Here is a 15,403-nt window from a genome sequence, read left to right as displayed (position 1 = left end):
TATTAAGGGATATGGGGCAAAGGCAGGTATATGGAGTTAGGTCACAGATTATCCATGATCTCATTGAATGGCAGAACAGGCTCGAGGGGCTGAATGGCCTACTCTTGTTCCTGTTCCTGCACCACGATTATTTTTCGTGGCTACAACCATCATCCTGAACTTAAATTGCTGTCTACTAAAGCCAGTTAAAGTACACAGTTTTACATTGGTGTAAAGTGGTTTTAGCTTTTCTGAGCAATCGTTCAAAAGCATCCACATTCTTTTACGACTATAAATAATACCTGGGGGAGGGCAAATCGGCTTACTGTAAAATCTCTAAAACAGGTGTTGAAAAACCAGTAATGTTGTTCTCACAGATTCTGATTAATCTCTCCCCAACATCTTCTGCACTGTTTTCACGTCAGAGACTTGGGGCGCGATTTTGCCAGCCCCGGGGAGGCGGGTATGGAGGCGGGCCTGCCGGGAAAATGGCAGAATTTGGGGGCGGGTGCCAAACCCACCCCCAAGCCATCTTCCCAGGAGGCGGGTAGCCGTCCCGCGACGAGTCCCGTCTCCTTAGAGGCAGGAAGGGATTAAAGCCTATTAACTGCCTGTTAACAGGTAGTTAACAGGCAGAAAATAGGCTTATCACCATTTTGCCCTCACAAGTGCGGGCTTCCCGAAGGCTCCGAAACCCGCCAGGTCAGCGAGGCGAGTAGTGGGTTTGCGGGGGTCGGGGTGGGGGCGGGTGCAAAAGTGTGCTGTGAATGTAAGTGGTGGATGCAAGAGTGGAGAGGTGAGTATCTGAGGTAAGTGCAAAGTGTTAGAAAAAGTGTACTTACCTTTGTTTCTTCCTGCAGGCTTCAGTCGGTTGTTATGCGAAGAGTCTCGGACCTCCGGGTTGGAGATGACAGATGGCCGTTGCATTCTCCAATGCAACAACCATCTCATTTCTGCAAAAGAAATCTGTTTGATGAGGTTTTGAATTCAAGACCTCATCAAACTACAGAGAATGTCAGTGTTTGACAGCTTCACAGAGCTGTCAAACAATGACAATTCATCTGGCAAAAATTTTTGACAGATGAAGCATCATACGTTGACGTTCTCTGCAATCGGCTTTCCCTTAATTGGCCTGCTAAGCCTGCTGGGCAGGCTTAACGAGGTCAATCAAGGAAAAATAGCGTGGGTTGGCCAGAAGTTGGAGGCAGGACTAAAACCCGACAAGTGGGAGTCCTGCCTCCATAAGCTCCCCATTGTCAAAATCACCCCCAATGATGCTAAGTTTCACCGTCATGTGCCATGCATTCAGATCCAGGCTACATTTATACCTTAAGTGCAACGTTGGTGTGAAGCCAGACCTCTTAGCACCGACATTATAGTTGTAGTGTGAATATACCTTTAGAAATTACAATTCAACCTTCAGAGGGAAAGAAAAAATTCTAAGCAATAATGTGTAACAAAAGCTGCAACTTAAACTGATAATCAACATATTGGGTTGCTTCATTATGTAAAAGGTGCTATATAAATGTAAGTTTTTTTATATACCAATGAAAAGAGTATTAATTTAAATTAGCTAGGACAACTGAAGCTTTCAAGACTGAGATCGATAGAATTGTGTTAGATAAGGGTATCAAGGTGTATGTAGCTAAGGCAGCTAAGAGGATTTGAGGTACAGATCTGCCATGATCTAACTGAAGGGTGCAGCAGGCTGGAGGGGTTGAATGGCCTACACCTGTTCCTATGTTCCCGAATCTACATTTGGGTTTAGGCCTTGAACGAATACATAGAATTATAGAATTTTATAGCCCAGAAAGAGGCCATTCAGCCCAACTAGTCTATGCCAGTGTTTATGCTCCACACGAGCCTCCTCCCACCCTACTTCATCTCACCCTATCCGCATATCCTTCTATTCCTTTCTCCCTCATGTACTTATCTAGCATTTATGCATCTACGCTAATCGTCTCAACCACTCCATGTAGTAGCACGTTCCACATTCTAACCACTCTCTGAGTAAAGAAGTTTGTCCTGAATTCCTTATTGGATGTAATAGTGACCATCTTATATTTATGACCCCTAGTTTTGGACTCCCCACAAGTGGAACATGTTCCCTATCAAACCCCTTCATAATGTTAAAGACCTCGATCAGGTCACCTCTTTGTCTTGTCTTGTCTTATCTAGAGAAAAGAGCCCCAGCCTGTTCAGTCTTTCCTGATAGGTATAATCAGTTCTGGTATCATCCTTGTAAATCTTTTTTGCACCTTCCCCAGTGCTTCTATATCCCTTTTGTAATATGGAGACCAGAACGGTGCACAGTACTCTAAGTGCGGTCGAACAAAGGTTCTATATAAGTTTAACATAACTTCTCTGTGTTTGAATTCTATTGCTCTAGAATGGAGGGACAATACAGGTTTGTCCATCCACAATGTTGTGTGTTGGGATCGTAATGCTCATTTTCTTACAGTCAGTCTAAGCCGAGGACCTCATTCCCATGTCACACTATATTGCACAAACCCTAGGCCCTGGTTCACGATCTGTTGCTGTGGCACAGCACTGTTACGGCACCCTGTAATTTCTAACGGAGAGTCCAGTCTTCCTGTAGTTCCATGACCTCACAATTGCATGAAGACAACTGGATGAAACTTCGTGAAGACAGATTACTAATTTTTACATTTTCATCCATACATTTTCAAAAGGCTTTCGATAAGGTCCCGCATAAGAGATTAGCATGTAAAATTAAGGCACATGGGATTGGGGGCAAGGTATTGACTTGGATAGAGAACTGGTTGGCAGACAGAAAGCAAAGAGTTGGAATAAACGGCTCTTTTTCCGAGTGGCAGGCAGTGACTAGTGGGGTACTGCAGGGATTGGTCCTTGGACCCCAGCTATTCACAATATATATTAATGATCTGGACAAGGGAACTAGATGTAATATCTCCAAGTTTGCAGATGACACAAAGCTGGGTGGGCGTGTGTGCTGTGAGGAGGATGCCGAGAAACTCCAGTATGATTTGGACAGGTTGGGTGATTGGGCAAAAGCATGGCAGATGCAATATAATAAATGCAAGGTTATCCACTTTGGTGTAAAAAGCAGGAAGGCAGATTATTATCTGAATGGCAATAGATTGGGAGAAGGGGAAGTGCAATGAGACCTGGGCATCCTTGTGCACCAGTCGCTGAAAGTAAGCATGCAGGTGCAGCAGGCGGTTAAGAAGGCAAATGGTATGTTGGCCTTCGTAGCGAGAGGGTTTGAGTACAGGAACAAGGATGTCTTGCTGCAGTTGTACAGGGCCTTGGTGAGACCACATCTTGAGTATTGTGTGCAGTTTTGGTCGCCTTATCTGAGGAAGGATGTTCTTGCCATGGAAGGAGTGCAGCGAAGATTCACCAGGCTGATACCTGGGATGGCAGGAATGACGTATGAGGAGAGATTGGGTCGATTGGGCTTGTACTCGCTGGAGTTTAGAAGAATGAGAGGGGATCTCATCGAAACTTATAAAATTCTAACAGGACTAGACAGACTAGATGCTGGAAGGATGTTCCCGATGGCCGGGGAGTCCAGAACCAGGGGTCACAGTCTAAGGATAAGGGGTAAGCCATTTAGGACAGAGATGAGGAGGAATTTCTTCACCCAGAGAGTGGTGAACCTGTGGAATTCTCTACCACAGAAGGCAGTCGAGGCCAATTCATTAAATATATTCAAGAAGGAGTTGGATATATTTCTTAAGGCTAAAGGGATCAAGTCATATGGAGAGAAGGCAGGAACAGGGTACTGAATTTGGATGATCAGCCATGATCTCATCGAATGGCGGAGCAGGCTCGAGGGGCTGAATGGCCTACTCCTGCTCCTACCTTCTATGTTTCGTTGATTTTGGGATCCAGATACTAATATTTTTAACATCTCCAACTTTACTAATCCTCAAGATTTTCTATGAAGCTTGCAGCACAGGAGTGACACATTTAAGCAAGAAAGCACCCTCGTTCCCAGCATCTCCCAGCCCCCATTTCTCCCCCCAGTACAGCTCCCACCTTCATGCCATTAAGTGCTGAAGATTGAGCGCACTTAATGCACACTTGTTGTTGTCATCCACTGCCAAATCTGGTTGGACCATGTCCGGAATTCCAGCACTTCCCTCTCCACCATTAAATCCCTCAATTATGCCAGGATCATCTTGGAGGGTTGGAACAACCTACGACTCCTTTTATCAGCAATCTTCCTCCTCAAACCCCCTTCTCCTGCTTCTTCCACTTTCACCTTTGACACCGAGTTTCAGGAGCTCCTAGATTTCTTTATGGCAAAGGCTGAGACTGAGCCACGGCTTCAGTATCATCTCCTCTTCCCAGCACCCCTGCTGCTGACCAGCTGCCAACCCTCAATTATATTAACCTGACCATCCGTCACCTTCAGCTTCTCTTCTATCTCCCCCTCCCGTCCTTTCCAAGCTCGTATCTTCTATGGGGCCCACCTCCTGCCTCCTTGATCCCCTCCCCTCCCCACCCAAATCATAACCACTCCATTACCTTTTCTGGTCCCAGTGCACCCCAACACTGTTAATAGCCCCCACTATTCAGGCATTGGTGCTTTGCCTTTCAAAACTGCTGTCATCACTCCATCCTGAAAAAGCCCATCCTTGACCAATTTGTCTCCTTCAACTACTGCCCAATCTTTAACCTCCCTTCTTGTTTAAAAACCTTGAGTGAGTCATCCTCTCTCTCGCAACTCCCTGTTTGAATCCTTCAGTCCAGTTATTGTCCTGCCCACAGTACCGAGTAGATATAGGGCCCTGTGAGTCAACTCTCATAAAAGTAGGACTTTCAAACCGCTTAAGGGAGCGTCTGATGCCATTGAACACGAGAAGCAGTTTACAGCAGACCCAAATTTGTAATGTCCTCTTTGTAGGCGCCTATTCTTTCCCCTCCATTAATTCCATATCATCTAAAGCTCTGCCACTCACATCCTGTTCCACACTAAGCCCTGCTATGAATCCTGCCACAGTCTCACCCCATTGTGGAAATCTCTACACAGCACTGAAGGCAGGGTCAAAGCTGAAACCAGCCCCTCAAATACACAATGTAGAATTCTAAACACCTTTCTTTGCTTCTGTAGTTCAGGACCTCAAACCCAGCACCAAGCTCATGGTCGACATGACCCTCCTGTATGCTTCAGAGACATGGACCATGTACAGCAGGCACCTCAAAGCACTGGAGAGGTACCACCAACGCTGCCTCCGCAAGATCCTGCAAATCCATTGGCAGGATAGGCGCACCAACGTCAGTGTTCTCGCTCAGGCCAACATCCCCAGCATCGAAGCTTTGACCACGCTCGATCAGCTCCGATGGACGGGCCACATTGTCCGCATGCCCGATACGAGACTCCTGAAACAAGCACTCTACTCGACGCTCCGACACGGCAAGAGAGCCCCAGGTGGGCAGAGGAAACGCTTCAAGGACTCCCTCAAAGCCTCCTTGAAAAAGTGCAACATCCCCACCGATTCCTGGGAATCCCTGACCCAAGACCACACAAATTGGAGGAGAAGCATCCGGGAAGGCGCCGAACACCTCGAGTCTCTTCGCTGGGAGCAAGCGGAAGCCAAGCGCAAACAGCAGAAGGAGCGCATGTCAACCCAAGCACCCCACTCACCCGCCCCTTCAACCACCGTCTGCCCCACCTGTGACAGAGACTGTAGGTCCCGCATTGGACTCATCAGTCACCTGAGAACTCATTTTTAATGTGGAAGCAAGTCATCCTCGGTCCCAAGGAACTGCCTAAGAAGAAAAGTTCCAGGCACACCCTCCTCCTATCTATTGTCACTATGATGGTGGGAACTTAGAACGAGATTTGGAACAAAAGGAATCTGGGACCAAGCAAATATGGGTTTTTAATTTAATGAACCACTATTCCCTACTGAACCAGTTTACAATCGTGAAGTTAAACTAGTTCATCATGGTTTTCTTAACTGTTTAATTCAATGAATGAAGGAAGGTCGGTGAAGAAATAACCTGGCGTTCTAACTATTTCTCTAGTAATAAGCCAGCACCTCACCTGTGTTTCTGCAATTTTTTTTCTGAAAAGTTCCACAGTACCTGGATGATTTAAACAGTATTTGTTAGAAAACGTCTCATGGCAGTTCAAGTTTTATTCGTGCTTGTCAGTAAACTTACTCATTCTTTCAAGCAGAACATGGACAAAGCTTTCAGTATCCTCTTGCAAGGACTGCTGGGCCTTCAGGGGCACTGGGAGATAGCCGTAGTGCTCTCTGTTACATATGTGCATCTGGATGTCTAAAACAAAACGGAAAATAAAAATTATTCAGCATTTGTTCTGTTAGAAGCATGACCTTTTTAAAAAAAACTGTTCCCAGGATGTGGGTGACAAAGGCGAGGCTGCATTTATTGCCCGTCCCGAGTTGCCCTGAGAAGGTGGTGATAGGCCTCTCTTTGAACCATTGCAGCCCTCGTGGCGATGGTGCTCCCACAATGGTGTTAGATAGCGAATCCCTGGATATTGACCTAGCGACAATGAAGGTATGGCAACATAAGTTCATGTGCATTGATGCCTTCCTAACTAAGACAACATGGAAGTAAATCCACTGATGCTGCACTCTGTGCTCAATGGAAGTGGTGCTTCATGAGGCAGTGGTCAAAGAATTTTCACTACAGAACTGTAGGCCTATCCTAGACCCATGCACCTTTAGTTGAATTTAACTGATAGACTGAGGCTCAATCCAATCAAGGCGTCCCTCCAATAGAAACTATAACAGTGACCTGATTTTATAAAAATAGGAATGCCCATCCTTACAACACATAGGGGGAAATTGCGGTATTGCAGGCCTTCCTCCCCTTCTTAAAGGGGAGGGGGCTTGCGCAGTGCGACCCAGGGCACCGCTGGGCCACCGGGGATTGGAGTGCCAGCAAAAGAGCCCGGCACTCAAGAGAAGTGCCGGGCTCATGGAGCACAGCCGGCACTCCGTGGAGGGGTGGTGTTCAGGAGGCCAGGAATGGCAACAGAGGCAGGTGCTGGCAGGCAGCCAGCAACAAAAATGGCTGCCTGGCACCTCGCCTTTAATTAGCGCCGCCCTGGCTGCAGGTAGGCCTCCCTGACCCCGTCGGACATAGCGTCCAGCCGTAAGTCAGGGGGCACTACCGAAGATCGCGGCCAGGGCGCTGTGCACGGCGATGACATCATCACCGGTGGCGCAGCACCGCGGGGCGCTAACGGTTACCGCCGCCACTAACCTCCCACTGAATTTCACGGGAGGTGTTGGCGGCGCCGCGCCCGGGTGCTAGTTGCTTTGCGCCCCATTAGAACCCTCTTAGGGCTCTAACGGGAGGTGCAAAACAACCAAATTTCTCCCCCATAGTACCCCTCTGGCACAATAAACATATAGATAGAATAAAGAAAGACTTTCATTTATATCACGCCTTTCATGACCTCAGGATGTCCCAAAGCGCTTTACAAATAACACATTGATTTTTGAAGTGTAGTAACTGTTGTAATGTAGAAAATGCAGCAGCCGGTGGGATCTCCCCTACTCTTCTTCGAAATAGTGCTATTGGGATCTTTAACGCCCACCTGAAAGGGCAGATGGGGCCTTGGTTTCACGTCTCATCTGAAAGAGGGCACCTCCGACAGTGCAGCCCTCCCTCAGTACTGCACTGAAGTGGCAGCTTAGATTTTGTGCTCCAGTCTTTGGAGTGGGAATTGAACCCACAACCTTCTGACTCAGAGGCGAGACTGCTACCAACTGAGCTAAGGTTGACACCTGTTGCCAATTACTTTTGCCACATAATTACAGACAAGTACATTCATATATCAGCCTGATATTAGTTTGCTCCGCACTAAGACAGAGTTTCAGCTGAACTGTTTTCTGAAAAATGGCTGATTGGCAAACGCTTTTTAAAATGGGTTCTCAATAGTACTGGTGTAATTAAAAAGTAATTAATTGGCTGTAAAGAACTTTGGGATGTCCTAAGGACATAAAAAGTGTTATATAAATGCAAGTTCTTTCTTATCTTTCGATCAGTTAGAGTGGGAAGAATGCCAGCCTCCATTGACATGACTACCCCTCCAAAGGCCATTAATGAGCCAGAATGGCTGATCAAACAATGCCCTGATGTACAGTATATCTGCCTGGCCAAGTATTGGATTACTGAGCCTGTTACAAATGGTTGACATGGTTCCAAACCTCCATTACCCGGCGTGTCACCTTGGAGCACATATCATATCCCATCAAATGGTGGCTTCTCCAGTTGGAGGTGCAGCAGCCCTTCAGCTGCTGCTTGTCTCTCTGTAACTCAGCCATGGTAGGCTTCAAATCCCTGCAGATGTGAATGCGAGTTCTCATACTCTGCTTCCTGGGAACACCTCCCAGTTGTGGCCGTGCCAAGCAGCTGCTGTCCCAAAGCCTCAAAGTTTCCTTACCATCTATATGACAGATATCTGCCTTCAGTGTGCTGGAAGGAGGTACATATGACAGCTTGCTATGTGCCACCTTCCCTGCTCTCCAGACATCCAAGTCCAGTGCTATGGATCTGGTTTGCTCATCACCAGCCACTTAATCCAGATTCTCACAGGGCTGTGAGCAACATTTTTTTTTACCCCGAATAGAGGTATTTAACAGGAAGCCATGAACATGTATAAATATACAGTATATATTTTAAACAGTTTGATATAATGGGAAAAGATTAAGTAAAGAGATTGTTATTTACAGCTATGAATTTAATTACTTAATCCTGCCCGGAAGTGAATCGGAGTGTGCTTCTATTTGTAATTAAACAGTTTGTGAATGCTGTTCATACATACTACATTACTTAAAATTAGTTCCAGACATACTCAGAAACTATCGACCAGTAAGTTTAACACAAGTTGTAGCCAAATGTAGCCAAGTATAGCATGCTGAGCGGATAAAAGATTTAAGGGTTATAGTGAATAACTCCAGAAAAATATTTTCATAGTGATTAGCTGGAGTAAGATAGAAAAATAAGGTCCTCAGATGCATTGGTAAAGGTATAAATCAAATGAGGTTGTATTGTTACTGTAGATGTGTTGATCAGGCCTAATCTGTAGTCCTGGTCACTTAATATTGGAGGATATTTAGTTAGACGGGAGCAGCAAAGATGATTCCAGGTATTGTGACATGTTGTAAGGCAAAGTTAAGGAAATTAGGTTTGTTTTCAAGAGTAGACTTGGAGGTGGACTAATTGTAGAAAACTCAGACCAACTTGGGTGTGCACTTAAGAACTCCAATTTTTGCTGTGCTCGAGTACAGGTACAATACAAGCATTGAGGTTTACAGTGCAAAAAGAGGCTGTGCTGGCTCTTTGCTCGAGCAATCCAATACTAATTCTACTGCCCTGCTTTGTCCCCAGAGCTCTGTATATTCCTCTGCTTCAATTGTTTAAACCCATTTGTCCTTTAAAAGATGCAATGGTCTCTGCCTCAACCATTCCCTGTGGCAAAGCATTCCATGTTCCAACAGATTTTTCCTAAGTTCAGCCTCACTCTCAGTGACAATATTAAATTGATGACCCTCTCGTCACGACTCCGCAACCCGAGGTACTAGTCTTTCACTACTGACCCGACCAAAACCCTTCATATTTTTTTTTAAAACCTCCAGTATATAGAGTGAGACACACTGCTTTACACCCACAGCTACTTTTTCCTCTATAAATAGCAAACAAGAAAAATACACCTATTGTCTGGATGATCTAACAGGCAGAAAAGCTATATAGCCTCTGACTTGTACACATAAATAAACAGAAAGTGTTGGAAATACGCAACAGCTCAGTTAGCCTCTGTAGAGAGAAAAGATGAGTTTGTGGCGGTACCACTGGTTGTCCCTTACATTGAGATACATAATTCCCTTTAACTTACCTTACTGTATGTTTAACTTACCTTTTGGGGCCGTTGCCCTTTTAACTTACCTGTTGGGGCCATTGCCCCTTTAAGACGCGCCCTAGCGTGCTGCCGTCACGTCACGTACGGCGTGATGTGCGTGCGGCGGCTGCCGGCCCGACTCGGCCTTCCAGGACGGCCGCTGGCACAGCCCGGCCTAGCGTCTTCGGCCGCAACGACCGGCCGACGAGAGTGACGCAATCTCCCGCTCCCACGGCATGCAACGGCACAGCCCGGCCTCGCGACCTCGGCCTCAACGGCCAGCCTCTATGCCGGGGAGATGCACTGACGTCACGACGCGATCACGTGACACCCAAAGCGCGGGAACACACAGCAGAGCGTGATGACGTCATCACGCTCCCCACAGGACTACGAACTCAGTCCTCGTGGAGTCCCCGCTGGGACAAGACCTACACCACGGTGCTCCTACAGTCAGCCATCTTACCTGCTATCTTACCTGAAGTAATTAGTCTGTTCCTGTAAATAAACAACTTGTTAATAGTTCGTCGAAGTCAAACTCTCTTATTTAGTGGCGATCTACACGAACCGCTACAAGTTAATGTTTCATTTCGAGTGAGTACCCTTCATCGGAACTGAAAACTAAAAGGTAGGCAAGTATTTTAGTAAAATTGGGGAAAAACAAGAGGGAAAAGGAGGGGGAGAAATAATAGGTGTGCAATCAGTGAGGGAGTCACAGTACCTGAATACTGGTGCCAGATATGTATTCCTCCTCAAGCATCCCTGCTCCAAAGCTACAGCAACACAATGTTCCCATTTTATACAACTTGACTCTCAGGCCGTTATGTTAAAGGGACTGTGTTTTTGCACTGGGATGTGTTATGAGCAGCTTTCATTTTCCTGGGAATTGGGCAACGCCGGGTCTGCACCTGTAACAGGTGCATTCCCAGCCCTCTCATCTCAACTTCCTCTCAGTACGACCAGGCAGCCACCCAATTCCAGTGACGTCCCATGAAGAAAGTTTTCAGTGTTTAATTTCAAACAGAAGTTTAAAAAAAACTGCATTAAAAAGGGTTGGCACTGCAGCCAAGTCTAAGCAGCTGCGCAGAACAAATTTAATGCAGGGCTAACATGCGGAATTCCTAATGATGTTTCCAAATCAAATTGTTTCTGTCTGTTCTGGAATTGTTTTATTATTCCTCCACCCATCCCCCCAAAAAAAAGTCCCCAATAATGGAACAATGGCTGTTTAATATCTGGGTGTGAGGAATTCATATTTAATAACGACAGTGTGGAATGGCATTCAAATGTGAAAATACTGGAATGGGGAAAAGTGCATCTCAAACTAAAAGCTGGAGTATACTTTTAATATGAAGCTCTCCGCCACTGGGATTTTCCTCGCCTGGTGTCTGGGTCTGTTGTAGACTAATTGCTAGAGATTGATTGCTATGACTAATCAACAACTCCATTATTGTTGTATCATGCGACTACCAGGTTAGAATCATAGAAGTTTATGGCACAAAAGGAGGCCATTCGGCTCATCGTGTCTGTGCCGGTAAAAGGATGGTAGAAGGTGAACTCGATGGATATTGGTCTTTTCTCGTCTAGCAATTCTTATGTTCCTGAATGCCTCTACTCTGTCTCATAAGTAAGTGCAGCAGCATCATCTAGTGGTTGCACAGTCTTTACCTTTAATATAAAAAGTACATTCTGGAGCGACCAGCATCAAACAGGAAGAAAAATAGAGATTGAAATGTATGCAGACCTATATATTGTACTGGAGTAAACGCCTCTGAACTTTCACTTTTCACTTAATGCCAGAGGCAGAAAAACACAACTAAGTTCCTCAATGTAAAACCCGATACATATTCCGCATTAGCTCATTTATCGCTCAGCTGCAGGAGACGGAGTTTAAATGCAAGTTTGTAAAACTATTACTGTCAGTGTGTTTGTTTGAAGATCATTATATATGACAAAAACTTTGGCAGAGTTGATGCCGTTGGGATCTATATTACCGCCTAACTAGGACTCCACTCTGTTTACTGGCTCAATTTACTGGATACATAATTATTTATTATAGAGTAGAACTTAGAATAATTGTGTTCATGCAGGAGTCAATGTTTAAACACAGGGCAGCAGTGAGCCAACAACATCAGAGGGCAGTCTATCCCTTCGTTCTATTCATTGCCTTCATTTTGTCAGGTTTTAATCCTTGCCGTTACCATTCTTCAGTGGCGTAGAGAGGATTTTTTCCAGGGTGGGGTAGTTTCAAATAGGAATTTCGCAATGTGGTTGAAATAGAAACTTTATTACTTCTTTAATGTAATGATTATTTTGGGACAAAAGCTCTAAAGCACAAAGTCTCCGCGTGTGCTGGTAATGTGTCGCCAGTCTATCAATAACTTCACTACGGTGAGCTCAAGCCCAACTAATCGGCTTTCACTGGTCGAATTGCAGAGCTGACCAGCTCTGGAGGAACATGCACGGTTTCTGTGTTCCATCAAGTCATCTAAGGCACGTTCTTTTGAAAGAACGAGTGATCCGATAAAAACACATCATAGAAATTTCAGGGTGTGTTTGAGCACCTTCCTCCTCTCTATTGCCAGATAAATGTCCTGAACAGGAGGGCGGAGAACTGGTTAGCGAATTGCGAATGGCCACTGTCAGTGATACAATCTGTGTTCTTCTCATCTTTCCAAACGGAGCACCCTGCTGCCAGGGAGTCTCCCTCTAGTGGCCCGACAGAGAATTAACAAAAGGGGACCGATTGACGATCACTGCCATTGATCATCGGTCAAGGATTCAACCTTGGATCCACCAGATGGAAGTCCATTCTCTACTGCTAGAGTTGGATTGCCAGATTGCTCTTCTAGGGCGTATTCTTTGAGGGACTGATGGAGACTTGTCCTGACAGCTAATGACGTTTTAGCAAATCATCAGCTTCAGCTGTAGCTCAGTTAGTAGCACTCTGGCCTCTGAGTCAGAAAGTTGTGAGTTCAAGCCTGACACTCCAGTGCAGCGCTGAGGGAGTGTTGCACTGTCGGAGATGCCGTCTTTCAGATGAGACATTAAACCAAGGCCCCATCTGCTCTCTCAGGTGGATGTAAAAGATCCTATGGCACTATTTCAAAGAAGAGCAGCGGAGTTATCCCTGGTGTCCTGGCCAATATTTATCCCGTAATCAACATAACAACAACAGATTATCTGGTCATTCTCACATTGCTGTTTGTGGGAGCTTGCTGTGCACAAATTGGCTGTTGCGTTTTCTACATTACAGCAGTGACTACACTCCAAAAGTACTTCATTGGCTGTAAAGCGCTGAGACGTCCAGTGGTTGTGAAAGGCGCTATATAAATGCAAGTTTTTCTTTTCTTTTAAATCATTCTAGAGCAGGAAATTCTGGGAAAAGCTAATTGATATTCATAGTGCACTGCATGGCCCAATAAGGAACTTTAAGATGCAGTTAGGATTGGGGGAATGGAATGGAATCTATAGTGATGTAATGTGGAAATAATATATGCATTCAAACAATAGCAAAGATATTGACGTATTATTACATCACTGTCCTTATTTACTGGTCTCTAAATAAGCACTTAAAATTTACTCATACACAATTGTAAAACATTGGGAGAGGAATCTTGACTTTACTGTGAGGCATAGATAATTCTTGTTAATGAAATACAAGTTGGTTTTCCACTCCTGTATTATTCCCGAGCAGAGATAACAAGCTTTGTGCCAGATTTGTGGCGCAGTGCAATCATGAGAAATCAGAAACAAGATGAAAGTATTTGCAGGTCAGTGACCTTTATTTTGTGTTTTTAGCAAATTGAATTTGCCATAATTCATATTTCTTGGTAAAATAATTCAGAGAGAAAGAACTTCTATTTACATAGCGCTTTTCACCACCTCAGGATGTCCCACAGTGAATTAAGTATATTTTGAAGTGCTGCCACAGTTGTAATGTAGGGAAACGTGGCAGCCAATTTGTGCACAGCAAGCTCCTACAAATGGCAATGTGTTAAATGACCAGATAATCTGTTTTAGTGATGTTTTAGTGATCCAGGTGGGAAGCCAAGCTGATTTCCCCCCTCCCTAACCCCGAGGGTTGCTGTGCCCAATAGCTGCCCACTAGGCAATGGGCAATACTGAGTCAGGGTGTGCTGGTTCATCTTAAGAAGTGAAAAAGAAAAGAAAGGGGGGAGGGAAATCAACACACCTCGCTCATACATACCTCATAATGGCTGCCTCGGAGCATTGCAATACAGCGTGAGGAGCAGACTGGATGTCTGTCCCATTTTGATTGGTGCCTTACATGTAATGTTCTGGGCATGGACATAGAGCAATTTAATGACACATTAGGGGCAAAAATATCAATTCAGAATTAAGTAAGTATGGCTGCGCTCTTGTGTGCAGCACCGGAAAAAAATGTTGCTGAGGTGGAATAGCTCAGTCAAGGTGTTGTATGTGTTGTGTCCATCAGTAGTAAGACACAGACTGCAGGAGAACGGTACAAATGGTGTTTACTCAACGTGGCTCACTCTGGAACTGAACTGTACAGATTACTACTCAGTGCTATATACAGGTGTGGTCACTGCCGGTACTGCAGTATACATGAGCTGTAAAAAGTAGTTCCCCCCTTAAAGGTATATACATTACAATTCCTCCCCTTTTAGATTAGCAGTACCATAACACTCATTTAACAATTAAATATCAAACTAATTACAATTAACACTTTTAACATACAACGTTAGCTGAAAATAGTCCATTTATATATTCAGTCTTTGGGGAGGCTTCCTGATCCTTTCTGGATAGCGCCTTTCCCGCGTGTCTTGTTCTTGGTGCGGAGGCGATTCTGGCCCCCTGTCGTCGGTTGGGTCATCAGCTTCCGATGCTACTGTTTCTGGGGTAGATGCGACCTGTATGTCGGGTTCCTCAGCAGGTACGTATGGGCGAGGCATGAGGTTGACTTGTTCCTGTGACTCTAGGATCTGGTCAGCATGGCGTCTCACGATGTTCTCCCCAACGTCCACTGTGTACATTAGTGGGCCCTGCCGTATGCATATCGTTCCTGGCTGCCATTTTTCTGTTCAGTAGTCGCGGGCCGAGACTGGTTGCCCTACATTGAAGCTCCTTGTTGGCTTCTCATGGATGTGCTGGAATTGCTTACTCTCAACATCTCTTCATACGTTTGGTCTGAGCAAATCCAGGCGAGATCTTAACCTTCGGTTAAAGAACATCATGGCCGGGGCCTGGTTGGTGACTGCATGTGTCACATTCCGGTAGGCGAACAGGAAATTGTCCACCATATGCTGCCGCGGAATGTTGTCATTGTACATAGCCTTTATTGCCTTCTTAAAGGTTTGTACGAACCTCTCAGCCAATCCATTTGTGGCTGGATGATACGGGGCGGATGTGTAATGCCTTACCCCATTCTTCTTCATAAACCTCTGGAACTCTTCGGACACAAACTGTGGTCCATTGTCGGAGCAAATCTGTTCTGGCAAGCCATTCCTGGCAAAAATGGTCCGTAGGACTGCAATAGTTTTCTCCGTGGTGGTGGAGGACATTTTGATG

At 45.3% G+C, this 15,403-nt stretch overlaps 1 protein-coding gene across 1 annotated transcript in view; it reads right to left on the bottom strand.

Moving 5' to 3' along the window:
• LOC147121823 (procollagen galactosyltransferase 2-like) overlaps positions 1–15,403 on the bottom strand; it is a 305,202-nt gene that overhangs the window by 56,793 nt on the left and 233,006 nt on the right. Inside the window, exon 6 of the mRNA XM_085982330.1 lies at positions 6,139–6,258. Coding sequence (XP_085838456.1) covers positions 6,139–6,258 — 120 coding nt within the window. The remainder of the gene's footprint in view (positions 1–6,138; positions 6,259–15,403) is intronic.

The sequence above is a fragment of the Somniosus microcephalus genome, chromosome 3, assembly GCF_052327205.1.
Source record: "Somniosus microcephalus isolate GS21.2 chromosome 3, FLI_Smic_1.0, whole genome shotgun sequence".
In the NCBI taxonomy this organism is placed as follows: Eukaryota; Metazoa; Chordata; class Chondrichthyes; order Squaliformes; family Somniosidae; genus Somniosus; species Somniosus microcephalus.
The sequence above is the reverse complement of the archived record's forward strand: the minus strand, read 5'-3'. Positions and strand labels throughout refer to the sequence as shown.